Raw genomic sequence first — 27,371 nt, forward strand, 5'->3', positions numbered from 1 at the left:
GGCAGTCAAATGGCAGATGAAATTTAATGTGGACTAATGCAAAGTGATGCACTTTGGGAAGAATAATCTGAATCATAGTTACCTGATGCTAGAGTCCACCTTGGGAGTCAGCACTGAAGAAAAAGATGTAGATGTCTTTGTAGATAATGCAAAAAAAGCAAACAGGATGCTAGGAATTATTAGGAGAGGGATGCAAAATAAGACCAAAAATATTATTATGCCTCTATCGCTCCACAGTACAACCTCACCTTGAGTATTGCGTTCAATTCTGTTGCCATATCACAGAATTAGAAAAGGTTCAGAGAAGAGCAACCAAAATTATAAAAGGGGATGGAACTCCGCTCATATGAGGAAAGGTTAGGGCTTTTCAGCTCGGAAAAGAGACCGCTGAGGGGAGATATGATTGAGGTCTACAAAATCCTCAGTGGTGTAGAACAAATAGAAGTGAAGTGACTTGATTCTTCCTCTTCCAGAAAGTGTTTATAGGGTACACTCAATGAAGTTATATATACATATATATATACCTACACACACTCTGGAATGCTTTTGCCAGAGAATGTAGTAACAGCGGTTAGCGTATCTGGGTTTAAAAAAAGGTTTGGACAAGTTCCCGGAGGAAAAGTCCATAGTCTGATATGGAGATGGACATGGGGAAGCCACTGCTTGTCCTGGAATGTTGCTACTATTTGGGTTTCTGCCAGTTACTTGTGACCTGGATTGGCCACTGTTTGACGTAGGATACTGGTATGGATGGACCATTAGTCTGACTCAGGATGGCTGTTCTTATATTTTAAATGCTAAGAATCCCATAGGTATAAAATGGACTTCTTAGCATTTAGTTCTGTTAGTATGTGCTAATCTTTAAAGGGCTCCTTCATATTTAATTTTTTATGGTTTAGGATGTTTGTTTTCATAACTAATATATTGATTTATTAATTTTTCTCAAAAATCTGATGTATCGCTAAACAGTAACCACACAGTAAGTACAGGTTTACATGTCAGTATACATTAAATTATCAATTGTACTGCATATGTTGTATTACAGCCCAGAGTGTTATGTCATGTGTGCTGTAGGATATAATGTTTTAAATTAAAATTAGACAAACAGCTGTAAACATCCTATGGCATTGCATGTGACACTTAAGACACTCTGTTGACTTTCAGCAAAAGGGGTTCAGCACAATCTTTGCTGCTCTGTCCCTTCTTTTCTTTTTCCATATTTTGTTTTTATGTTATATATGCCTTGAAGTATAACAACATAACATCAAAAAGTCAAATATTTAACATAATACAGCCATCAAGTCTAGCATTTAACATTCAGGATGTCTAAGAACCTATCTTTCTTGCAACCCCGTCTTGTTCTCCCCCTCCCCCCTCCTTCCTCCCTATCTCCTTTGAAAGGAGTTCCTCGCTATTCAATATTATAACATAGTTATCCTGGTTAATTAAAATTAGAGTCTCTATCGATCTGGAGTATGTTTCTCTCATAGTCTTTGGTCTTCATATCCGAGGCACAATTAGTTGCTGCTCTGTCCCTTCTCATAGTCCCAGTCATTGCTTCTTTACCCCCCCCCCACCCCCACCCCAGCAATCATGCTGCATGTAGACCCTGTTCAGTGTGTCAGTGTCAGACTCGGAATTAAAATAGGCAATAGAGGTCATCAAATAGAGGAGCCTGGATATGTATCCTATTCACCAGAAACCAAAAAAGTGTACTCAGCAATGTATAACAAAATCACTGCTGTCTCCTTCTGCTCTCAGGATGTGCAGGTCCCCGTGTGCCCCTTGTGTAACACCCCCATTCCTTTGAAGCGAGGAGAAACTGCAGACATGGTCGTAGGGGAACACATTGACCGAGAATGCAAGTCAGACCCAGCTCGGCAGAAACGCAAGGTATGAAGACTCTTTCGTTACTGTGAATGTGAGTTTGTATACGTGATGCTCGACCTCTCCACAGGCCTGCTGGCGTGTGCTCAGGAGTGACCTGCATCCGGCTTATAAGTAAAGGCCAGCTAATAAAACAGGATTTCCCAAAGTTTTTCTTTGAAAATGGCTGTCAGATGGACATTGTTTTGGATGTTATGAGTGGGATGTTCTTTGAAAAATGTCCTCTACAGTATATGTCTACCTCGCTCCCTGTAAATAGCAAAATAAACTGTTGACTCTGCCCTCAGCCTTTTGCATGGCTTGATATCATGCAACATATAGCCACCTTCTATTTCACTCTGTAATAAGCCATCCTACCTTAGGGTTCAGTTATTCTAAGCAAACTTTAAAATGGGATTAAAGACCCATTTCTTTACCTTGGCTTTTGGTGGAGCAGCTGCTTGAATGGTCTGTTCTAGGGTATTACATAAGTAATGCCACACTGGGAAAAGACCAAGGGTCCATCGAGCCCAGCATCCTGTCCATGACAGCGGCCAATCCAGGCCAAGGGCACCTGGCGAGCTTCCCAAACGTACAAACATTGTATACATGTTATTCCTGGAATTGTGGATTTTTCCCATTTGTCTTCTGCAGTCTTTTCCTTTATTCTGTGCTGATGGTGATCTCGCTTTCTTATGTTTATTCTTTCCAACCAAACGGAAGTTGAGAATTATACAAAAGGGGTGAAGAACATCTGTCCATCTTTCTATTTGGGTGTAAAATAACTCTGAAAATTTAACGGCTTGGGATGAAACTTGGTATGAGGGGGGAAAACTGGTAAAAAGACCTAATGAGATTGAAAATGGGCCAGATCAGACTGGGGGGGTTCCATAGAGATACCCCTCCCCCAGCAGAGAGTGGGTCCTCCTGGGCCATACCCCCCCCCCCCAACCACAACCCCCTTCACCCTCCCACCACCCAAAAGACCCTCTCTGTCCTACCTTTGAATGCCCTTGTGATCTAATAGTCTCTTCTGGGCAAGAGTGATCCCCAGCCAAAATGGCTGCCGGGACTTCCTTCGATTGAAACTGGCATGGTCAGGAGCAACTGGATTTCTCCTGAGGCTGCCAAGTCCCAGCAGCCATTATTGTTGAGGACCCGGCGGTGGCAAGAGTGACTGGGGATTGCTGTTCTCCTCAAGAGGCCATTAGACCACCAGAGCATTTAAAGGTAGGTCGGGGGCAGGGAGGTGGCTAGCCCAGCAAGACCCGTGCACTCTCTCTCTCTCTCCTAGTCTTTGTACTTTTTGAAAAAGTAAAAAGTCAATTCACTTCAAAGTAGATAATTTACCGAAATGCTCCATTTATGGTTCTAGTGCCCCCAGGGCAACTTCTGCCCCAACTAAAATATCCTCAGCAAAGATTCTTTGTTCCCTGCCTGCTACCAGCAACCCCCTCAATGTCCAGGCACACGCTTATCCTCTGAGCTAGGGGCTCAATAATCAGGGCAAAGAGTAGGGGTGATGAAGGGCACCCTTGCCTCTTGCCCCTCTTCAGCTCAAATGCAGAGCAATAGTACCCATTTACACTCACACATGCTAGTGGTTATCCAATTTAATAAAGCCGTTTCTTATTCCCACCCTCTTCAGCACCCAGAGCTTGCAGGCCTTTTCAGCATCAACCGCCACCATGACTAGATGAAGTCTGCCCTATATGGGCTTCCAGAGTATCTTATACTATCTGTTCTTATCAACTCCCCCCCACAAACACACACACATCATGAACCCAACATGATTGGGGTGTATTGGCTTTGGCATAACTTGTGCTAAGCAATCAGCTAGCACTCTGGCCATGATTTTTATATCGAGCCCTAGGAGAGAGATTGACCCCCCCCCCCCCCCCCCCTCCGGCTAGTACTGGATGATATATTTGGCAAAATTGTGACTCCCGCCAATCTCATATAATAGGATTCCTCTCCCCTCCCCCCTTCAAGTGTATTCCAGTTTCTTCATCCTCTGCCACTTGCTCAGAAAGCTCTTCATAAAATTCCACAAAACCTGCCTGTTTCCATATCATCAAGCTGATCAATCCATAGACTGGTGGGTTGTGTCCATCTACCAGCAGGTGGAGATAGAGAGCAAACTTTTGCCTCCCTATATGTGGTCATGTGCTGCCGGAAACTCCTCAGTATGTTCTCTATCTCAGCAGGTGGTGGTCACACACAGCAGCAGCTCTGGCTAGGCCTCCAAGCCTAATCCTTAGGTTTTGTTGAGGCCTGGGGTTGAGGGCTCTTTTGAGCAAGTGCAAACCTGGTGGTGCCAGGTCCCTCCTTTTCTCCCCCCTCCCGCTGGCTCCGTTTAAAAAAAAAAAAAAAATTTTAAACGTCTTTAAAGGCGTTTAATTCGACGTTTCTTTAAACGTTCATTGCAGCTACTCACTGGGACACCAGTTCGTTACAGCTCGGAGCGGCAAGCAGGTAATTTTACCTTTTTATAGCGGGCAGGGGGTTCCCCGATTCTTCTCCTCGTGGCATATGGCGTCGGAGGGCGAGGGCGCAAAGGGTCGCTCCCCGGATCGCTGGAGCGCTTCTAGAGGGGATGCGGGGGTTTTACAACCTGATTCGCCCTTGATGGGTGACAGTTTAGTGACCGATGAATGTCCCGGTCGTTCCTCCGGCGTGGCGGTTTTTTCCCGCCATAAACGCCCATCCCCCGCTCCTCGCCTCCGCCATCTTGGCCGGCCACGCGGCTCGGACGGCTTCTTCGTGGGCCGCCCTTGAGGTTGGAGACATTAATGCCATGAACGCCCTTAATTTGGGCGACGGCACAAGCGGCTAAAGTTAAGCGCCGTTCTTCCCGCGCGGCTCCTTCGCGGAGTTTCGCGCCGGACGCCATTTTGGATGCGCAGCATGTCTCTCCCCCGCTATTGCGAGCGCCGGTTGAGAGTGCGTCTAGGGCTGTTGCCCAGGCTGCGGAAGTGCACAGTCTGGGGGGTTTCTCCCCCGAGTTTGTTTTGCTGCTGCATCAGGCTTTCCTCATGCAAAACGCTGCCCCTGCTCCCTCTTCTGATAAAGAGGTTGAGGTTCCCAGAGGTAAACGCCCTCGGGTTGATTTCCAGGCCTTGGAGGACTTTGTCTCCTCCGATGTAGATGAGGGCAGCGTGTCTGAGGTCTCCCAACGGTCCTTTGCGGATTCCTTGGAGGAGATAGATCCCCGCTCGGATGGAGCGGATGACCCCTCTGCAGCGCGGCTTTTTAGCCCAGAGGATTTGCCCAACCTGTTTTTACAGGCCATGGACACTTTGAAGATTTCCTCTCCGGAGGACGTCTCTCCCTCAGCCCCTGTTGGCTCTGCCATTATGCTGGGGACGAAGCGCCCGCCTAGATCCTTCCACGTGCATGATGCCATGCACACCTTAATTGCGGCTCAATGGGATGTCCCGGAAACGAGCCTTAAAGTGGCTAGGGCTATGTCCCGCCTCTATCCTTTGGCTGTGAGTGAACGTGAGGCCTATCTGTGGCCTACCGTGGATTCTTTAATCACTGCGGTGACTAAGAAAACGGCGTTGCCGGTGGAAGGTGGCACGGCCCTAAAGGACGCCCAAGACAGAAGATTGGAGGCGGCCTTAAGGTCGTCCTTTGAGGCAGCTGCTTTAAGTTTGCAGGCCTCAGTTTGCGGCTCCTATGTGGCCAGGGCGTGCCTGACTATGGTGCAGCGGGCTTCCCCCTCGGATCTTTCCTTGAGGGCTGATTGGCCGGCCCTGGAATCGGGCTTAGCCTATTTGGCAGACTTGCTGTATGATGTCTTGAGAGCCTCAGCTAAAGGCATGGCTCAGACAGTCTCTGCGCGGTGGTGGCTTTGGCTGAAACATTGGTCTGCTGACCACGCCTCTAAATCCCGCCTGGCTAGATTGCCTTTTAAAGGCAAGCTGCTCTTTGGGGTCGAGCTGGACAAAATCGTGACCGATCTCGGCACGTCTAAGGGCAAGAAATTACCAGAGGTCAGGGCTCGGGCTAGTACTCGTCCCGGTACCTCCAGAGGACGGTTGCTGGAAGCCCGTCGGTACCGCCCGGGCAAGTCGGGTTCCTCTGCCCCCTCTTCCTTCAAGAGGAATTTCTCCCCCAAGCAGCATTCCTTTCGCAGAGACCGCCGTCCCGGAGGTGCTCCCTCCGGTCCTCCCCCAGGGTCTCGTACCCAATGACGGGGCCTTGGTCCACGCCCCAGTGCAGATTGGAGGACGGCTGTCCTCGTTTCTGGGCGAGTGGACCACTATAACTTCAGACGCGTGGGTGCTGGAAGTCATCAGAGACGGCTACAAGCTAGAGTTCTGCCAACCCTTAAGAGACGGGTTTGTACTCTCTCCCTGCAAGTCTCCGGTCAAGCTGTGGCAGTGCAGCAGACCTTGGACAACCTGATCCGCCTGGGTGCGGTCGTTCCGGTGCCAGAAAATCAGCTTGGCAAGGGACGTTACTCCATTTACTTTGTGGTTCCAAAGAAAGGAGGTTCTGTCCGGCCTATCCTCGACCTCAAAGGGGTCAATCGGGCCTGGAAAGTGAGGCACTTTCGCATGGAGACTCTCCGCTCTGTTATAGCGGCAGTGAAGGCAGGAGAGTTCTTGGCTTCCTTGGACATCAAGGAAGCGTACCTGCATATTCCCATCTGGCCTCCTCTCCAACGCTTTCTGCGTTTTACAGTCCTGAGACGACACTTCCAGTTCAGAGCCCTCCCTTTCGGGTTGGCTACTGCTCCGCGGACCTTTTCCAAAGTAATGGGGGTCATAGCGGCCTTCCTGCTAAAGGAAGGAGTACAAGTCCATCCTTATCTGGACGACTGGTTGATCCGAGCCCCCTCTTATGCAGAGTGCGGCAAAGCTATGGACCGGGTAGTTGCTCTTGTGAGCTCCCTGGGATGGATCATCAACTGGAAGAAGAGCCAGCTGCGCCCGACTCAGTCCCTGGAGTATCTGGGAGTTCGATTCGACACCCAAGTGGGCAGAGTGTTCCTGCCAGACAATCGGATTGTCAAGCTTCAGGCTCAGGTGGACTAGTTCCTAGTAGCCTCTCCTATTCGGGCTTGGGACTACGTGCAGCTGTTGGGCTCTATGACGGCCACGATGGAAGTAGTGCCCTGGGCCAGGGCTCATATGAGACCACTACAGCTATCTCTGCTGCTGCGCTGGACTCCGATGTCGGAGGATTATGCTGTGCGCCTTCCCGTGGACCCAGCAGTGCGCAAGGCGCTGAGCTGGTGGACGCAGACAGACAAGTTGTCTGCAGGATTGCCTCTGGTGACCCCGGAGTGGATTGTCGTCACGACAGACGCCTCTTTGATGGGCTGGGGAGCCCACTGCTTGGGAAGGACAGCGCAGGGGCTCTAGTCTCCTGCAGAGGCAAGTGGTCTATCAACCTCCTGGAACTCAGAGCCATTCGGTTGGTGTTATTGGAGTTCATCCCGGTACTGGTGTTGTAGCCTGTACGGGTCCTGTCGGATAATGCCACGGCTGTGGCCTATATCAACCGCCAGGGAGGTACCAAGAGCGCCCCTCTAGCCAAGGAGGCTATGAGTCTTTGCCAGTGGGCGGAAGCGAACCTGGAGCAGCTTTCAGCGGCCCACATTGCCGGAGTCATGAATGTCAAGGCGGACTTTCTCAGTCGCCATACCTTGGAGCCCGGAGAGTGGCAACTATCTGCTCAGGCGTTCTTGGACATCACGAAGCGCTGGGGCCAGCCGAGCCTAGATCTGATGGCGTCATCGGCCAATTGCCAAGTGCCGCGCTTTTTCAGCAGAGGACGGGACCCTCGATCCCTGGGAGTAGATGCTCTTCTCCAACAGTGGCCGACACAAGAGCTCCTCTATGTGTTCCCGCCCTGGCCCATGTTGGGCAGGGTGCTAGACCGGGTGGCAAAGCATCCCGGCAGGGTAATCCTGGTGGGTCCGGATTGGCCCAGACGTCCCTGGTATGCGGACTTGATCAGGCTCTCAGTCGACGATCCTCTGCGGCTGTCAGTGGAGCAGGGCCGGTTACATCAGGGTCCCGTGGTGATGGAGGATCCCTCTCCCTTTGGTCTTACGGCCTGGCTATTGAGCGGCAGCGTCTGAGGAAGAAGGGCTTCTCAGACAAGGTCATCGCCACTATGCTGAGAGCGAGGAAACGCTCTACTTCTACTGCTTACGCCAGGGTTTGGCGTATCTTTGCAGCATGGTGTGAAGCAGGCTCACTTTCTCCCTTCACTGCTCCAATTTCTTCAGTGTTGGCGTTCCTGCAAGAAGGTCTGGAGAAAGGCCTGTCGCTCAGTTCCCTTAAAGTCCAGGTAGCGGCTCTGGCTTGCTTCAGGGGCCGCCTGAAGGGTGCTTCCCTGGCTTCGCAGCCAGATGTGGTGCGCTTTCTCAAGGGAGTTAATCACCTGCGCCCTCCTCTGCACTCAGTGGTGCCTGCGTGGAATCTCAACCTGGTGCTAAGAGCATTGCAGAAGCCGCCTTTTGAACCCTTGTCGAGGGCATCTCTGAAAGACCTGACGTTGAAAGCAGTCTTTTTGGTGGCTATCACTTCAGCCAGAAGAGTTTCCGAGCTCCAGGCGCTCTCATGTCGAGAGCCTTTTCTGCAGTTCACTGAGGCAGGAGTGACTATTCGCACAGTACCTTCCTTCCTGCCCAAGATTGTTTCTCGCTTCCATGTGAATCAGCAGCTCTGTCTCCCTTCCTTTCGTAGGGAGGACTACCCAGAGGAGTACTCTGCTCTTAAATATCTGGATGTGAGACGAGTCATCTTCAGATACTTGGAAGTGACCAATGATTTCCGGAAATCGGATCATCTGTTTGTCCTGTTTGCAGATCCTCGTAAGGGTCTGCAGGCTGCTAAGCCTACAGTGGCAAGATGGGTCAAGGAAGCCATTGCAGCGGCTTATGTGGCCGCGGGGAAGGTGCCGCCTATCCAGCTGAAGGCTCACTCCACGAGAGCTCAGGCGGCCTCGATGGCAGAGGCCGGATCCGTCTCCTTGGAAGAGATATGCAAGGCGGCAACTTGGGCTTCGGCTCATACATTCTCCAAGCATTACCGTTTGACTGTGGCTGCACGGGCGGAGGCCCGGTTTGGAGCTTCAGTGTTGAGGTCAGGGATTTCAATGTCCCGCCCTGGGTGAGTACTGCTTCGGTACATCCCACCAGTCTATGGATTGATCAGCTTGATGATATGGAAGGTAAAATTATGTATAATCATACCTGATAATTTTCTTTCCATTAATCATAGCTGATCAATCCATAGCCCCTCCCAGATATCTGTTCTGTTTTTATTCTGGTTGCATTTCAGGTTCAAGTTTAGTCTTCAGTTATTTCAGAAAGACTTCGTGTTCAAGTTCTTTCACTTGGATTCTTCAAGAGTTGAGACGAGTTTGTGTTACAGTGAGCTGCTGCATTCCTCTCCCCTCCGTTTTACGGGGCTGGATTGAGACATAAATTCTGCCGGCACTCCCTCCCGCTTCGTGCGGCTGTAGGGCAGCTTTGTACCCCTCCCGCTTCGGCGGTGTTAGGGTCAGTCAGCTCCTCCCGCGGTTGCGGTTGCAGGATAAGCCAGATCCCCCCGCATCGGCGGGTGTGGTGTCCCTCCCCCGCTCCGCGGGGATGAGCTGGACGGATTCCCCTCCCCCACTTGTGTGGGGATGAGCTGGGTTAATTCCCCTCCCCCGTTTCGGCGGTGGTGAGCTGGGCAGAGTGTCCCTTCGTGGGTGTAATTCTCTAAGTGCTGAGTCCTGCGGATGGAGCTTTGATATCGACATACTGAGGAGTTTCCGGCAGCACATGACCACATATAGGGAGGCAAAAGTTTGCTCTCTATCTCCACCTGCTGGTAGATGGACACAACCACCAGTCTATGGATTGATCAGCTATGATTAATGGAAAGAAAATTATCAGGTATGATTATACATAATTTTACCATCTCCTCTTCCCGATTATAAACTTCTCCTTCCCTTCCCCAAATACTGTACCTTTAGTCTCTGGTCCTCCTTTATTACCTGATCTCTCCTCACCACATAGCTCCTTTGGGGCTGCCCTAGTATTCTGTATTTCTGCAAAATGTCACCCCCTTCTTATCCTAATAAAGTCCCATAGTTTACTCGCCTCCGTTTTATGGGTGTTTTTCTTGGCTACCGCTATCAGTTCCCCTCTGAGAACTGCCTGTAAGAATTCCCAGATCGTGGGATGAAAATTCTTGCCTATTACTGTGAAGTAGGTAATCTTGTATAACCACCTCTATCTGTTAATTCACTTGGGGAGCCCAAAGTAGGCATATAGATTAGATTTTTTATTTTTAGCCCGCCCATCCAGGGTAGGTTACAACAAAACATTCATAAAAAATACAGATTTTGGAAAATTTCATAAGAAGATAAGTTGCCAGTCCAGGTCACAAGTACCTGGCAAGATCCCAGAACAGTAAAATAGTTTTTATGCTGCTTATCCTGAAAATACTGTCAAACTGTAGCAGCGATAATCTGTTAATGTTGTTATATACACTACCAAATAGTAGAGTATGAACCTAGAGCGTCTAATGTAACCCAAACAAATTCTTCAAATGGAATTATCACAATGTATAGCTGATAGTTTTATCGGGGAAAGTCTCATATGATCACCGGGGCAATTTCTGTATCACCAATGTACTGTACCCCTATTTGGTGACAATTTTAATCATTGACTCACCCCCAACCTGCCTCTTTTGATTATATTTCTAATTTTTTGTTTTTTATTTTGTATTTTTTTCTTTCTACATTCATTAAGTCCTTAGTGTTTCCCACATTAATCTTTGCCAGACAGTATCCGCACTGTAACGGCTAAGCATAACGTTTCATCTTAGCAGAGGTATCAGTCACAACACTTATCTGTGTGTCCAGGTGTCACTGTAGCCCCAAGCAGGTGCCTGTTTCGCTCTGTATGGCTTTCTCAAGGGATAATTGACCACTGGACCTGGACAAAGAGTCCGTCACCATGTATGTCTGATGCAGCACTCCAGTTCGTATCATCAGTACATCAAATCATGGCTTACAGGCTTTCAACCTCCTCGTCCACACACCGCCGTTAGAACCTCTGATGGCGTTGTCATCTTATAAACAGTAACGGTACCGAGCATATCCGGTTTCCGGTACTGCATAAGTGGGCTCTTGAGAGTGCATCACATAAAGCATCCCCAATGGATATACGTATTCAAACCATTCGGTTCCAGGGCGTCTAAATGGTAAATCCAGAAGGTTTCTTGCTGAAGTAGTCTTCTATTGCGATCCCCTCCCCTGGGTATTGGGGTGACATGATCAATCACCATGCATCTTAGAGTCTCCACTGTGTGATTGTTTTGCGTGCAGTGCTGTACCAATGGGGCCCCTACGTTGCGTGCTAAAATCCGTGATCGATTTGCTTCACAGTTCACGTTCAGGCTTTCATAAGCATTATAGCACTGAACCTGTACTCAGTGCATTATTAGCAGAAGGTAGAATGCTTCTAAGCAAAGCTTGCAAGGCCATAGTTTTGCAATTTGACTTATCAAGTGCATTCAACTTGGTGGACATCAATTGCTGTTGAATATTCTAGATAGTTTCGGTATTGGAGGTAAATTTAAGGAGATTCTGTCCGAATCGTGGCAGGGATCCCCTTTGTCACCAATCTGTTTAATGTTTTGAAGTCTTTCCTACGTCTGGTGGTAGTTTTCACTGGATTCTGTTTTCAGCTATGCTGATTCAATTCAAGTCTTATATACTGCTAATATCCCCTGTTTAGGGTTCACTGTGGTTTACATCATCAGTGGGTCAGAGGTTGGTACAATACTATGAGTTGGACACTGGGTGAATACAGTCTTATTGGTTAGCTACCATGTTATCTAACTTGCGCTTTAAGACTATAGGGTGAGAGGGAATTAGTTGATGACCTAATCTTGTTACTGGCAGCTCAGACTGGAGACAACTGCAGTTAGGATAAAAGATTGCATTTCCCTCCTTGAATTGTGGATTAATTCCCACTCTTTGAAGCTGAATAAGGATTAAACAAAGTTTTTGTTTTTAGACCAAATTGATGAAATCTGGAATGATTGCTTAAACTAAGTGGTCAGAACTTCATCTTTGAGGAAAGTATTAAGATATTAGGTGTTACCCTATCAGGTAGAATCACAAGTTAATCTTATTAAGAAGTCTTTTTTTCTGTTAAAATAAAAACGTAGATTTGTAATATGTTTTGACATGCACACATTCAGACTTGTGCAAAGTTTACTTATTTAAATCCTGGACTACAGTAAGTGTTTAAGCGGGATGTCACAAAAATCTTATGAAAAGAAACCAGTCAATTAAAACACATTACGTTTCGTTTGTTTGTTTGTTTGTTTTTGCATTGAAAAGTGGTAGTCACCTTTTTGCTGCTGGTCCTCCACTGGCTGCTGGTGGAGGCACGTATTCATTAAGGTATATATATGATTTTAAGATCATTCATGGGTTAGCCCTAGCTTACCTCTCCCAACTAAGAGCCTTTGAGAGAACCTCCAACTCCACTTCCCCACGCTTAGCAGGATTAAGTCCAAGACCAGTTTGTCGGCCAGCCTTTCATATTATGTGCCTGCTATATGGAATTCTATTCCACTACAGATTAGAAGAATCGTTCATTATACTATTTTTAGGAAATTTTTTTAAAACATTTTTTAAAAGAAATTTTTAGCTTAGTAATCACACATTTTATATTTGAGTTTGTACTGTTTGCTCACAGGGTTTGCCTGTTTTTCTTTATTATCAGTGCTGAACTCTTTTGGATAGCTGTGGAATACAAGAATCAGTATAACGTAATGTTAGTAGCTCCATTGCATGCCCCCTAGTCCTAGTATTTTTGGAAAGTGTAAACAAGCGTTTCATGTCTACTCATTTTATAGACCTCGTCATATCTCCCCCTCAGCCTTCTGTTCTCCAAGCTGAAGAGCCCTAGCTGCTGTAGCCTTTCCTGTTATGTTACACGATTCTTATATTCTGCAATTTCCATCACTGTTTCTATGCGGATCGCATGGCAAGATCACAGGATCAGTTTCCTGGAATTAATATATAATTATACTAGTAAAACAGGCCCGTTTCTGACACAAATGAAACAGGTGCTAGCAAGGTTTTTGTCAGTGTGTGTGTGTGTGACAGAGAGTGAATGTGCGAATGTGTGTGTGTGTGACAGAGAGAGACTGCTGGATGCGAGTGTGTCTCCTCTGTCCCTTGCCCCCCCCTCCAGCCACCCAGCGATTCTCCTTTTTCCTTTGCCCCCCCCCCTCCAGCTACCCACCGATGCTCTTCTCTCCCCTGTCCCCCTTCTAGCCACCCAGCGAGTCTCCTCTCTCCCCTGCCCGCCCTCCAGGCACCCTGCGATTGTCCTCATTCCCCTGTTTACCTCCATCGAAGCTGCCGACTTTGTTCCCTCTGAGTCCTGCCTGCTGACATCATTTCCTCTTTTCATGAGGGCAGGACTCTGAGGGAACGAACTCGAAGGGAAGGCTATAGACGTTGAGGTTGTGCCTCGTGCTGCTATTCGGTGGTTGGTCAGTGCTGTTTGTGACGAACCTGGAAGTGCGTGATGTCAATTCAGGAGATGGATATAGCATTAGAGGCAGCACGAACCCTTCATACTTTCACTGCCACGGAGTCAGCTTCAGAACGTTGGAGGTGCTTTTTATTATATAGGATAATTAATGTTATAATTGAAAATGTTTTACAAATTAATTTTAAAAGTCTTACAAAATAGAAGATAACTTGATATACGACGGATTGATAATGGCAATGAATTCCAAACATATGCAACCTGGTAATGTATAGAAGAATTAAAAAGTTTTAGACTCTTGGCCTGTTAGACTCATAATCAACTGTTATCATTTTTCTACCATTGCTAGTGGAAAGAAGGGATACCTAGTCCACAAAATATAATAGTACTTCACCATATAAAATCCAACATGCTAGGGTACGCAATTTGAATTGAACTGTAGCATTAATAAGCAACCAGTGTAATTTCTTAAGCAATGGGGAAACAGAGTCTGACCGTTGGACAGCTGCATTCTGCACCGGTTGTAAATAACCAATTAATGATTTAGAACACCTTATGTAAATAACATTACAATAGTGTAATCTGGACAAACCCAAAGACTGTACCAACAGTCTAAATTTTTCAGGTTCAAAGTATTTACATATCAATTTTTTTAACACATAGAAAGACTTACTAATCAAAGATTTAACTTGATTAGATAATGTCATAGAACAATCCACATCTACGCCCAAGATTCTTGAATATAAATCTAGCGCAAAAACATTAGTACCAATTGAAAAATGTTGAAAAAATTCAATGGAATCTGATGGACCCAACCACAAAAATTTGGTTTTCTCAGAATTTAGTTTTAAATGATTATTCAGAATCCAATTTTCATTGGTATGCACACATGAAGTAATATTATGTAAAGTATCAGACCAGTCACCTAAATTTGGAAACAGCATCGTTATGTCATCTGCATAGATGTAGTATGGAACTGAAAACTTTTTACCTAAAGGCTCTGGAGTAAGATGTTAAATTAATGATGGGGACAAGAGCGAACCCCACAGCCTGGGTTCTAACTATCAGAACAAAATGCCATCTTTTATGTACTTTATAACTGCGGGTTGACAAAAATTCCTCAAACCAAGCTAACACCCTGTTGGTGATACCTATATTGCTCAACCTGATCAACAAAATATGACCTACCAGGTCAAATGCACATGCAATAGCGATTCGATTTGATTTATCTTTAGACGCTCAACTCAGTATGGCTTTTCCAAGTGTAATGATTGAAGCCACTACTGTCTTGGTACTATGATTTTTTTCTGTATTCCAACTGAGATGAATGTAAAATGTTCCTTTCCAATAAAAATCAAGTTGCTTCATGATATTAGTAAATAAAGCAGTAGATGCCACTGGATGATGATAATTAGGTAAAGACAAGTTTCCATTTGGATTCTTCAGGATTGGTGTTAAAAATTTCTCTGCCCCTCTCTGGAAATCTTGCCATCAACCAACCAAACATTGATTAAATCAGGCAATTAAAAATGTCAGGAACTCGTCATTTGCATTATTTAATAAGTAAGCTGGACAAGGATCTGAACTGCAATTTGATTTGTTGAATCTTTACATCAAGAGTCATAAGTGTAAAGTCACACAATAACCTGTCCACAGGAGGTAATTAAATTTGCTGACAACACAAAGTTATTCAAAGTCCTTAAATCGCAAGAGGATTGTGAAAAATTACAAGAGGACCTTACGATACTGGAAGACTGGGCATCTAAATGGCAGGTGTCATTTAATGTGAGCAAGTGCAAAGTGATGTATGTGGGAAAGAGAAACCCGAATTATAGCTACGTCATTCAAGGTTCCACGTTAGGAGTCACCGACCAAGAAAGGGATCTAGGTGTCGTTGTTGATGATACGTTGAAACCCTCTGTTCAGTGTGCTATGGCGGCTAAGAAAGCAAATAGAATGTTACATATTAGGAAAGGAATAGAAAACAAAAATGAGGATGTTATAATGCCTTTGTATCGCTCCATGGTGTGACCGCACCTCGAATATTGTGTTCCATTCTGGTCAACGCATCTCAAAAAAGATATAATGGAATTAGAAAAGGTACAGCGAAGGACAACTTCCCTATGAGGAAAGGCTAAAGCTGCTAGGGCTCTTCAGCTTGGAGAAAAGACGGCTGAGGGGAGATATGATAGAGGTCTATAAAATAATGAGTGGAGTGGAACAGGTAGACGTGAATCACTTCTTTACTCTTGCCAAAAATACTAGGACTAGGGGGACAAACAATGAAGCTAGAAAGTAGTAAATTTAAAAATAATCAGAGAAAATATTTCTTCACTCAACATGTAATTAAACTCTGGAATTCATTGACAGAGAATAAATATATTGTACTGTTTTGGGATCTTGCCAGGTACTTGTAACCTGGATTAGCCACTATTGGAAACAGAATGCTGGGCTTGATGGACCTTCGGTCTGTCCCAGTATGGTAATACTTATGCTTCGAAGGCATGTCCTTCATAAATGTAACCTGTCTACTGCTAGACAACTGCAAACCACATTGAACCGACCATAAGGTTGGAAAATGTGGGGTACAAATGTGGAAATAAATTATCATCTAAAATCTTTGTCTGCAATTGTCTCCAGATAGTTACCACCTTTTCTTCAAAATAAGATGCTAAGGTTCAGGCAGAAAGTAAAATACCTGTTTCAGAAGTCAAATTAGTGACATTAAACATGTTATCAACCAGTTGAAATATCTTATGAATATTGAAGTGGTTGACACCAATCTGATTTGAATAGAACTCTTGTTTCTTTTTAGTGATCATTTTTTTGTACAATGAAATCTTAGATTTGTTTTGTTTCTTGGGACATATATCTTCTTCAAATTCGTTCTCATTTTCTATATTCAAGAATTAATAATTCATCATCAAACCATTTCTCCGATTTACGTATTGGTTTACAGTAGTTATCATTTTACCGATTGTTATACAAGTCATTTGGAGAAATAGAATTCATCAAACCCTGTAATTCCAGAATGGCTTAGCATCTATCCTTCCTCTAATTGTCCTAAGGATAGGACGACTTCCTCATAGGGAAGTCCCCCATCCCCTTTATCATTTTCGTCACCTTTCTCTATACCTTTTCTAATTCCACTATATCTTTTTTTTTTTTTTTTTTTTTTTTTTTTTGAGATGTGGTGACCAGAATAGCACCATGGAGCGATACAAAGGCATTATAACATTGTCGGTTTTGTTTTCCATTCCTTTCCTAATAATACTTAACATTCTATTTGCTTTCTTAGCCGCCACTGCACACGGATTAACCCAGAAGATAGTTCACTTTTCTTTTGCTTTCTGCAACAAGTGTTCTAGGTCTTTGGGGAGCTCCCCTTTCTTTGGGCCTAGGGTTCTAGGCAGTTAAGAACATATAGTAATAATAATCTTCTGAGTCCATTTTAAGTCTTTTTTTTTTTTTTTTTTTTTTGCTCAGATTTTTACAAATAAGTGTGGAAAGGCAGGCTGCAAACAGAAGGAGATGATGAAGGTGCTCTGTGATCAGTGTCATGGCAACTTCTGCCTCAAGCATCGACACCCTGTGGACCACGACTGCAAGGCAGATGGTCCCTCCCTCTCCAAGGCAGGGTAAGCCAGGAGTCCCTGCTGACTTGTTGACAGGTTGGGCTGAAGTACACTTTTGTACACCTTTTTAATGATGATTTTTTTCCCCTTCTCAGGTATGCTGCAGTGATGCGAGCTCAGAAATCCTCGTCTAAATCCGCAGATTCTTCCAGCAGAGCTGTCTCGAGATCAGCAACCAGTGCTCAAGCTCAGCACAGCCAGTAAATACTGAAAACCATGTTGCTTAGTTCTCCTTCTTACACTCACGCAGCCCTTTGGAGATGGCCGGTGCTTCCTGGTTCTCCCCCTAACATAGTAACAAATTGCACAAGCGCAGTATAAAAAAAGCAATCCAAAAAAAAAAATTTTCCACTGAAAAAGAATGAATAACACATGATAGCTAAGAAGAACACATTGACTAGATATTTTAATGAATGAGGAAAAGGCCTCAGCCAATCGTAATGTTTAAAATCACAAATTTCCAGTACCCCTTAAGAACTTAATTCAGAGATCCAAGATGGCCACAGGTACCAGACGTGCTGTTAGAACCTCCGTGTTTTCTTTGTGCTCTTTTCCTTTGATATGCCGAAGCAACAGGGAAAAACTGCTGCTAGATTTCTATAGTTGATCCAGCACCAGATCTATAGCAGGGTTGGAGGACAGCCCACTGGAAACTCGAGGGCTGAGAGGAGGGCCCACAGCTTCTCCTACTCACCTACAAATGCACACGATCTGCAGCCCCTCCTTACCTCTCTACCCTCATCTCCCCTTACGTCCCTACCCGTAACCTCCGCTCTCAAGACACATCCCTCCTTTCAGTACCCTTCTCCACCACCGCCAACTCTAGGCTTCGCCCTTTCTGCCTCGCCTCACCCCATGCTTGGAACAAACTCCCTGAGCCCATACGCCGGGCCCCCTCCCTACCCATCTTCAAATCATTGCTCAAAGCCCACCTCTTCAATGTCGCCTTCGGCACCTAATCACTACACCTCTTCTCAGGAAATCTCAACTACCCCAACTTGACATTTTGTCCTTTTAGATTGTAAGCTCTTCTGAGCAGGGACCGTCCTTATTCGTTAATTTGTACAGCGCTGCGTAACCCTTGTAGCGTTCTAGAAATGTTTAGTAGTAGTAGTAGTATCTTCTGGGCTAGAGGTCACACTTAGCCCCAACCAAAGAACGCCTCCCCCGCAACCGTGCAGCAGCAGTTCGCCATTGTTGAGACCGTCGGCTCTACAGCCAGAAGTGCTGCAGATGCTGTACTGTACAAGGCTCTTGGAACAGCCAACAAGTGCAACTGAGATGGGGACCTTGGTTCTTCCAAGTGCCGCAGTAGAGACTGCGCTGGTTTCAATCTCCAGCAGAGGGGAATTGGAGGTCTCCCAGAAGTGTCGGGATTTCATTTCCTATTTGTTGTGAGATTAGAAATCTTTTTTCATTGTCTTTTTAAATCACAATTTAAAAAAGTGATTTAAGATGATTTTTTTTTTTTAAGTTGAGGATGGTGTCTAAGTTTTTTTATTTTTTTATTAATCTTTTCATTTATTACATTCACAATAATTAACATAAATGTATACAGAAAAAGCAAATATTACAATACAAAGAAAGTAATATTCCCCTCACATATATTCTTAAATAATTGACCTCAAACCGGGAGATCCAAGAAAGGAAATAATTACAAAAAATTTAAAGAAAAAATTAAATCATTCTTACTGAAGGAAGAGGGTCAAACGGTGGTTGCAGCCAGTACCGTGATAACTACAGGAAGCTGTTGGAGGGGATTCTTCATTTGTTCCTTTAGGCTCAAAGAAAAGGTAATTATTTGAATCTAAGGAGATAAAACATTTACAAGGGAATCGGACCATAAAGGTTCCACCAAGGGCCATCACCCTCGGTTTAAAAGCCAAGAGTTCTCGCTGCGTGGCCTGCGATTCCCTTGAGATGTCAGGAAATATTTTAATCTTGGAGCCAAAGAAACTCTCAGCCATATGACGAAAGTACAACTTAAAAACATTATTCCTATCTATATCGAGAGCGAAAGTCACTATAAGAATAGCCCTATCTGCTATTTCTGACTTCTCCAAAATATCTATTAGATTCATGTCCACTATCTCAGATACAAAAGGTTTAGAAGAAATATATACTGCTTTTGATACCACTGGGTGGTTATCTGCTGGTATTTGCAAAATATCTGAGAAATATCTCTTGAGAAGTTCAGTTGCAGATATATATGATGTTTTTGGAAAGTTTATCATTCGCAAATTATTTTTTCTCAATTGGTTCTCCAAAAATTCCAATTTTTTTGAGGAAATATAGTTGTCTTTCATCACTAAATTTACTGATTTTTTTTCAGAGATACCACATCCACATTTAAAGTCTCAAATTTCTTATCTTGAGCTTCCACCTTCGTAGATAGGCCTTGATGTAAGTTTTTTAACTCACTTGTCTGATCCTGAAACGATTTGGACATCTGAAGAATAGAGTTCTTCACGCTCTGCAACGCTTCCCATAGCACATCCATTGTAACAGTTTCAGGCTTCACCAACCCCAGTCTTTCAACGGAAAGCACTCCTGGAATCTTCGGGTGGGAGAGTGAACTCTCCAACTCACGAGCTGACACATCATCCGGAGTCGAAGCTGCGCCGGGCCCTCCTTGAGTCCCGTGGAAACCCAAACCCGCACCGGGCGTCTCCATCGCCGACTTCCACGGCGAGGCATAATCATTTCCGGGTCTTGGGGGAGTGGTGCCAGCAGGAGGACTGAGTGTCACTCCCTCACTGGTATCCGGCGAAATTGCCTTGTTGTTCCCCGTAGCAGCCACCGGAGTTCCCGACATTGTAACCCCGAAACGTTCCAAGGTAGGTTGAGAGGTGGTGGGATTTTCAACAGTGTTCAAGGAGGGAAAGACAACTGTTTTTCCTTTCCTCTTCCCCATTTTTCGTGGGTAGCGCACCAACTATTCTCAAGTAGCTTGGAGTGAGACGGGAGTTAAACTAACGTGCATCTTCCTTCACCATCTTGCATCTGCATGGTGTCTAAGTTAAAACAATTTGTCAGAACAAAATTTTCAAACTGTAGTGCAAAGTTTGATAACATCTTCTTTTGATTATTGTAACACAATATATTTAGGATTCGTTATGGGCATTACAGATCCCTCAAAAAGGCAGTAGCACGGATCTTATGTGGGGTTTTGCATTATGAGCATGTTACACCAGTTTTAAAAAGCCTTCACAAGCTCTTTTATTATGATGTGTTCAGACACTTAAAATAAATTCACAAAAGAATCTTGAACTGAAAGATGCAATCGGATCATTTTTTTCATCTCTTCGATTATATCAACCAACAAGACATGGATAAGTTTTTACTAGATGTTCCCTTGTTTCGACAGATCCATTTTGGAGCCTCCGGCAAGACCTTTTTCATTTGCAGGACTTAAAGAGAAAGGTGTTCTTAACTCAAATGCTAGTAAATTTCATAGTTTATCTGTTTAAACAGGTGTTTCCCGATTAAGAATTGGATATATGCTCCTTTTTTTATTGTATCTAACGGGCATAATTTTTATTGTTACTGTTTTTTTAGTTCATGAATATGTATGTTTTATAACCTGCTTAGACTATTTAAACCAGGTTATAAATTTTGTAAAATAAAATGTAAATAATTTTCATAAATGTAATGGAAAAGAATTCACAAAAAAATGTACTAATGGTTGGCATGCAATAATGTTCTTAGAATAAAATGGGGCCTGCAGCAGATAATTAAAATTAAATCATCTACTTTCAGTGGAAGCTTTTGTCACATTTGCAGTCTTACTTCTCCCCCTGGGCCCTTCAGAGAGGGTGGACACAGTTCATCTTTGCTTTCTACACTCATTTGGCCTGCGGAGAGGGCACATGCTGTCTACATTTCTCCTTCCTTACCCTTGGCCCTTTTAAGGGCCCAGATGCCCACCTCTCCCCCTTACACCCTTCCCACAACCTTTGCTTGATGCTTTCCTTTGCAATGTTATCGTCTTTACCATGTTTTCATCTCTCTTTTCTTGTTTCCTTCCTTGTCTTTTTTTTTTTTTTTCTTCTTCCTGGTCTTCCCCTCACAAAAGAGCCAGTGTGAACTTGCAAGAGCAAACGAGAGTGCCTTCCACTGCCTCACTGCAAAACGGGTTGGTAAGTTAGATTCTTTCAGATCTGGTAGCAACAAGAGGAAAAATGCTTTTTCATTTATTTCTCCATGTAATTCTGTTCCTCGCCAGAAAGCCCAAAACAAGTTACATTTTAAAAGTGGGTTAAAATTAGTGTTTTGTTTTTTGTATATTGAGCTCTTATTTATAGCAGAGAGGTGACAAAGTTGTAAAAGGGGGGATGGGGGGCGGCGGCAGGTAGAGGAAGCAGAGGAAAATATGTTTTAAGAGACAGGCACTATGGTGAGAGGCAGCAGATCCAAAAGACCAAGCACAAGGAAGTGAGACATAAACGTTACTTCCCTGGTATGTCCCGATGGTTAAATAAAATGTAAAAAGTTATGCAACATCGGGTCAAAAACCCTTCTCAGAAGGGCAAGAAGTAGGAAGACACACCTAGGAGTGATCATCTCAGGTGACCTTCAGCTAGTTGGTCAGTGTGGTAAGGCATCGGAAAAAGCAGCCAGGATGCTCGGATGTTGAGAGGTGTCACTATTAGGGAGAAGGATGTATTACCGGCACTGAGAGACCCAATCCTGAGTACTGTGCTCCCATCTAGATGTTGAACCGTCATTAAAAAGAAAACTGCCAGTATCAGACAAGGCACAAGAGAAGCAGTTAGTAGTAGTACTGGTAACAGTAGCAGAAAGTGACAGCAGGCAGTGGGCTCTTTGGAGTGCACAGTATAAGGAAAGGCTTCACAAGTTACCAACCTAGCAATGTGGCAACCGTGCTAGGCTCACACTCCCTAATGGCTGTTTCCTCTCTCTTTCCTCTAGAGCGAGGAGGAGGCATTACAGAGAGCTCTGGAGATGTCCCTCACAGACTCTGCAGCAGCTTCAGCTCATGTGTACAGGTAGGATTGCAAGATTAATGCTCAGGAGGTCACTGCTCTCACTCCAGTCACAGGGATCTTCTAGGGGCTGATGGAAAGTATTTAGGAGCTAAGACAATGATATTCACTTCCAGTCCTTGAGACCTGCAAACAGGTGAGGTTTTCTGGATATTCCTAAAGCATATGCACGGGAAATTTGCATGTGTACAACATAAGAGTAGCCATACCTTATCAGACTGATGGTCAATCCAGCCCGGTATTCTGCTTCCATCAGTGGCCAATCCAGGTCATAAGTACCTGGCTGAAACCCAAATAGTAGCAACATTCCCCCAAATCTGTCTCAATAGCAGACCATGGACTTTTCCTCCAGGAACATGTCCAAACCTTTTTTAAACCCAGATATTCTAACCGCTGTTACCACATCCTCAGGCAATGAGTTCCTGAACTTAATTATTCTAAAATTTCCACTCATCTAGTCTTTGTAAGAGCAAAAAATTGATTTACTTTTCCCCATTTTATTCCATAGTCAGTTTGTTGGAATCAGGAACTTTCTACTAAGAGACTTTTGGAAAGAGGAGTTCTGCAAGGATCGCTTCTTTCACCGACTTTTTAAAATTTGTATCTAGTACTTTTAGTGAAATTATTAGAGCTGGGAGATTGCATTTCATGTTTTTGCTGATCACATCCAACTGATTTGTCTTTATGAAAAATAGTTATTTCTGGGCTTAATTTAAAAAAAAAATAGAAAAGAAAACTTCAGAGTCGAAGCCGTAAGTACAGTCTAATTTTAAAGGCATACAAATCATCAGCAACGTGGCTGTCACTTAAATGTAATGATTTTTAAGTTTTTCCAGAAGTATGAGGTAAATCTCTTCCATAGCATATAACATCAAGTTTCCGTTGCGATGATGACTGTACCGACTGAAAGTAACTTGATAACACTAGTACAAGCATTTGTCACAAGCAGCCTTGATTACTGCAACTCCCGTTTGACTGGGTTGAGTAAATCCAGCCTTCAATGTTTGGAACTGGTGCAAAATACAGCTGCAGCAGGGTCTAAGAGATCTGACCACATTACTCCACTGCTTTATCAAATACACTGCTTTTAAGCTGCTGTGTCTGGTCTATAAATCATTCCATTTGGGACATCCAGTCTACCTTTGCAGCAAGCTGTCAAAATACACCTGTTCACAAAAAAACTCTTTTGCAACTTTCATCTACCAGAAAGCATTCACTTTCATATGCTGGTCCTTTCTGAGGAACTTCAGAATGCCCCTTTATATTCTGCATTGGCTGTTTCATCAACATTTTATTGTAAACCACTTTGACACCATAGTCTAAAGTGGTTTATAAAATCAGCAGTCTTGGAGAAAAGACTCTCAGCTTGGAGAATCCTACCTACTACAGTCTTTCCTCATATGAGAAGAATTCTATCCCCTTAATCATTTTGGTCATCTTTCATTGAACCATTTCTAATTCCACTATATCTTTTGAGATGCAATGACCAGAATTATATACTCAAGGTGAGATTGCACCATGGAGCAATACAAAGGGATTGTAATAATCTCTCAAGTTCTATCCCTTTCCTACTAATTCCTAGCATTCTGTTTATTTAGATTTTTCTCACACCTTTTTCAGTAACAGCTCAAGGGGAGTTACATTTAGGTACTCTGGATATTTCTCTGTCCCAGGAGGACTCACAATCTAAGTTTGTACCTGAGGCAATGGAGGGTTAAGTGACTTGCCCAAGATCACGAGGAGCAGCGGTGGGATTTGAACCGGCCACCTCTGGATTGCAAGACCAGTGCTCTAACCACTAGGCCACGTTTGCTTTTTTTTTTGGCTGCCACACACAAAGCAGAAATAGTTAGTGTTTTGTCTAAAACGATACCTAAGATGGTTTTCCCTAAAGTGCAACCAAACATCAAATAACTCTGTATGCAAATATCTCATACATATTCTTTGAAGGAATCCAGAAAACCTGGCTTCTTTGCTGTCAGCGAGAACCATGAATGATTACCATTGGTCTAGGGGGTTTGGTAAACTTTTGAGGTGCATGTACCTGCACTAGAAGTACAGTTTGGGGGTAAAAGGGAGACAGAGTTAGAGGGCTATGGTGCTTTGACAGGAAGTTGACTGTTTCGTCTTGTCTGTGTGGCAGTATTTAGTTTCCATGCATCTTCCAGGTTGTGAAGGAGCTTTTTTTGAATTTCTGCTTGTCTCTCCTCGTAGACGTTAGATAGCATTGTGTCCAACTGTTTTCTTCCCCTGTCTATGTATCCTACTCATGGCAGTGTTTAATTTCAGCCCCCAGGAAGAGGAGGATTTGGCTCTGGCACGAGCACTTTCAGCTAGCGAGGAAGAATACAGACAGCAGCAACACGTAGTGAGTATGCGGAGTGGCTGGTCAGTGTTTAAAAGATCTTTAGGCGTGAGACAAAGAAATGTGCAGCAGGAGGCTGAAGATCATGTAGGAGGGGATGCAAGTGACCAGGACACTATTCATTAGAACACAGTTTCAGCATGGCATTGCTGAGGAGTAAGTGCAGCCAGTGGTCATTTGGCCTCACTCACTTGTACATGCTTGCCAAGTCTCCTGTCTTGTACCTCTCACAAGCTGGCTGGCCTTAACCACAGCTCTGTACTAGCACACTGCCTCTACACATCCCATCTGAAGGGCAGAGGAAGCACGACACTGAAAATATTAACTGTAGTAAAGCTGGCAAAGTATAACAGAGATTAAAGGGTAATGCTGAAGGCAGGTTTGTCTTTTGTTGCTTTTCAGGTACAGAATCGAAATCCTAAAGCACCAAACTGCATCCTGACATAAGAACCGGGGCCTAGGTGAGGCAGAGACATCGTTTTGTAGATAAGCAGAAAAGACCAACTTAACCTTCCACTGTGGCGTTCAGGCGTCCTGAGCCCTATGTGGGAACCTAGACACAGGAGTTCGAGCTGAAATGCTGACTAGAGGAAACTTCTAAATAATTGTTCAGGGCTATAATAAGAAACCAAAAATCAAGCTGCAACTTGTAGATTATATCTTTGCTTTGTATAGCAGGTAAAAGTGGCATTCCTCTGCTTATGCTGTCTTGTGTGGCACTGATGTTCTCACTTTATTTCCATCATGTGATATCTTTATAAATGTGAAAACAGGTGTCACCTTCAGGAGGAGCAAGAACAGAGAATTGCTGAAAAGTAATTTTTAATTGTTAAAAAAAAATAAATTATGAGTACTAAGACAGGACTATTTATTAGAGAGGTTTTGGGGTTTTTTGTGGTACATCATGCATGATACAAAGTGAAGAGTTCTTGCTGACCCAGGAGGAGGCAGTAGAGTCACCCTCTATCCTTTCTCTGGTAAATGAGTTTTAGCAATCCCACTCACTTTCCCCCTCAGCAATTCTGCAATTTATAGGGAAGAGGGTTGGTTATAAAAGTGGAAAATGCACAAGCACTGCAGGCAGTTTTTTAAGGGAAACCGCCTGACTACTTTGCATAAGAACATAAGACTAGCCATACTGGGTCAAAGCAATGGTCCATCAAGCCCAGTAGCCTGTTTCCAGTAGTGGCTAATCCAGGTCACAAGTACCTGGCAGAACTCCAATTCGTAGCAACATTCCATGCTACCAACCCCAGGGCAAGAAGTGGCTTCTCCACATCCATCTCAATAAATGGATTATTCCTCCAGGAACTTGTCAAATCTTTCTCAACTGCTGCTCCTTATCTAGATTGTACTGTCTGTTCAAAAGCATCCTAAAACTTTGACAAAGTGAGTGACTGCAGCTGTTGCTCAAGGCTTTCCAGGTAAGGTTTCCAGACTATCCACAGTGAATATGCTTGAGGGGTTAATACACATTTCTCATATCCATTCATTGTGGATAGCCTGCACCCTGGGTGGAGAAGCTCTGATCTAGGATACATGTGCGATTGGCAGCTGCTGTGGTGCTCAAGATGTTTGACTTCAGTATGAAAATACTTTGGCCACTGTATGTTAGACCTTGAAATGCCCTACTAAACATAAGTGGCTAGAAAAAGCCTCCCTGAACAAGGCTTAGATTTTATTCCTTCCAGCCGCTTATTCCTTCATAGAAAACTTTTTTCCCTACCTTGTTAAAGTTGTGGTTATACTTCATTTCTGTTTACTAATACCCCGATGCTTAAAAATAAACGCAGGATATTTCAGGATCTATTCAAAATATATTCAAATCCATACAGCAAGATATTTCTCATAATCTTATATAAGCACTTATAGGGATTATCAGATCTATATGCATCTCGCAACCATATGAACAATCTTGTTCTATCGTTATAAGCAAAATGGTGCGGTGCAAATCCTCATAGAATCCCACTTTTATATTTGTATATATTTACTTTTTTTCAAAAAAAAATTTTTTAATTGTTGTTGAAAAAAGAAAGTTATTTCCAATAACCAAATGAGCAAGTTTCATAAGAAATTCAGTATGCATAAAAACATCTCCAGTCTACTTGGCCGTCCATTGTGTAATACCGTTTTAGAGCCACTGTCTATACTGTTGGACATTTTTTTTGAAACCAGCTGCTCAGCAGGTTAAATCTTATTTGAAGGACACGACTGATTTTCTCTGTAGTCTTCAAGATGTTAGACTTACAGAATGTTCCATTTTTGTTACAGTGGATGTAACTTCTTTGTATACCGTCATCCCGCAGGATGGGGCTTTAAGAATTATTCATGAAATACTGGATCAACGCTCTGGCCCTCATCGGATTTCTACTGAATTTCTTATGAAACTTGCTCATTTGGTTATTGGAAATAACTTTCTTTTTTCAACAACAATTTTACATACAAAAAAACTGGTATAGCGATGGGGGCAACGTTAGCTCCTTCTGTTGCAACGTTGTATTTAGCTAAATTTGAGGATCAGATAGTTTATACATTAGACGAATTCAGTAATATTTCATACTGGAAACGTTATTTGGATGACATTTTTTATCTGGGAGGGTTCTGAGACATTCTTTTACAATTTATGAATAAATTGAACTCTCTACAGTAAAACTTGAAATTTACATTTCATTATCACCATCAAGGATTAGAATTCTTGGATGTGTGGGTATTTAAAACATCTTATAAGATACATACTACTGTGTTTCAAAAACCCACCTCTCGGAAAACCTTGTTACACTTTTCTAGTTTCCACCCATACCACCTTAAAATTAGTTTACCCATTAGTCAATGCTTAAGAATTAGGAGAATATGTTCAGAGATGGGTATGTTTGAGGATCAATCAAGAAAGATGATGAATAAATTTTTAGAAAGAGGTTATCCTAAACCGGTGCTTAAGAAGGCTTATTTACGAGCTAAGTTTTCTA

General features: G+C 43.8%; 1 protein-coding gene across 2 annotated transcripts in view; it reads left to right on the forward strand.

Moving 5' to 3' along the window:
• Window positions 1–25,264, forward strand: part of ZFAND2B (zinc finger AN1-type containing 2B) — a 40,199-nt gene extending 14,935 nt beyond the window's left edge. The window contains exons 4-10 of one of the 2 annotated variants that reach the window (XM_030210060.1): window positions 1,762–1,893; window positions 16,886–17,037; window positions 17,130–17,234; window positions 21,092–21,173; window positions 21,967–22,043; window positions 24,330–24,408; window positions 24,808–25,264. In XM_030210060.1, the coding sequence (XP_030065920.1) occupies window positions 1,762–1,893; window positions 16,886–17,037; window positions 17,130–17,234; window positions 21,092–21,173; window positions 21,967–22,043; window positions 24,330–24,408; window positions 24,808–24,852 (672 nt within the window). In that variant the 3' untranslated portion in view covers window positions 24,853–25,264. The remainder of the gene's footprint in view (window positions 1–1,761; window positions 1,894–16,885; window positions 17,038–17,129; window positions 17,235–21,091; window positions 21,174–21,966; window positions 22,044–24,329; window positions 24,409–24,807) is intronic. The other variant, XM_030210061.1, reaches the window with a different exon arrangement.
• Window positions 25,265–27,371: the final 2,107 nt, after the last annotated feature.

The sequence above is a fragment of the Microcaecilia unicolor genome, chromosome 7 (genome assembly GCF_901765095.1).
Source record: "Microcaecilia unicolor chromosome 7, aMicUni1.1, whole genome shotgun sequence".
Classification (NCBI taxonomy): Eukaryota; Metazoa; Chordata; class Amphibia; order Gymnophiona; family Siphonopidae; genus Microcaecilia; species Microcaecilia unicolor.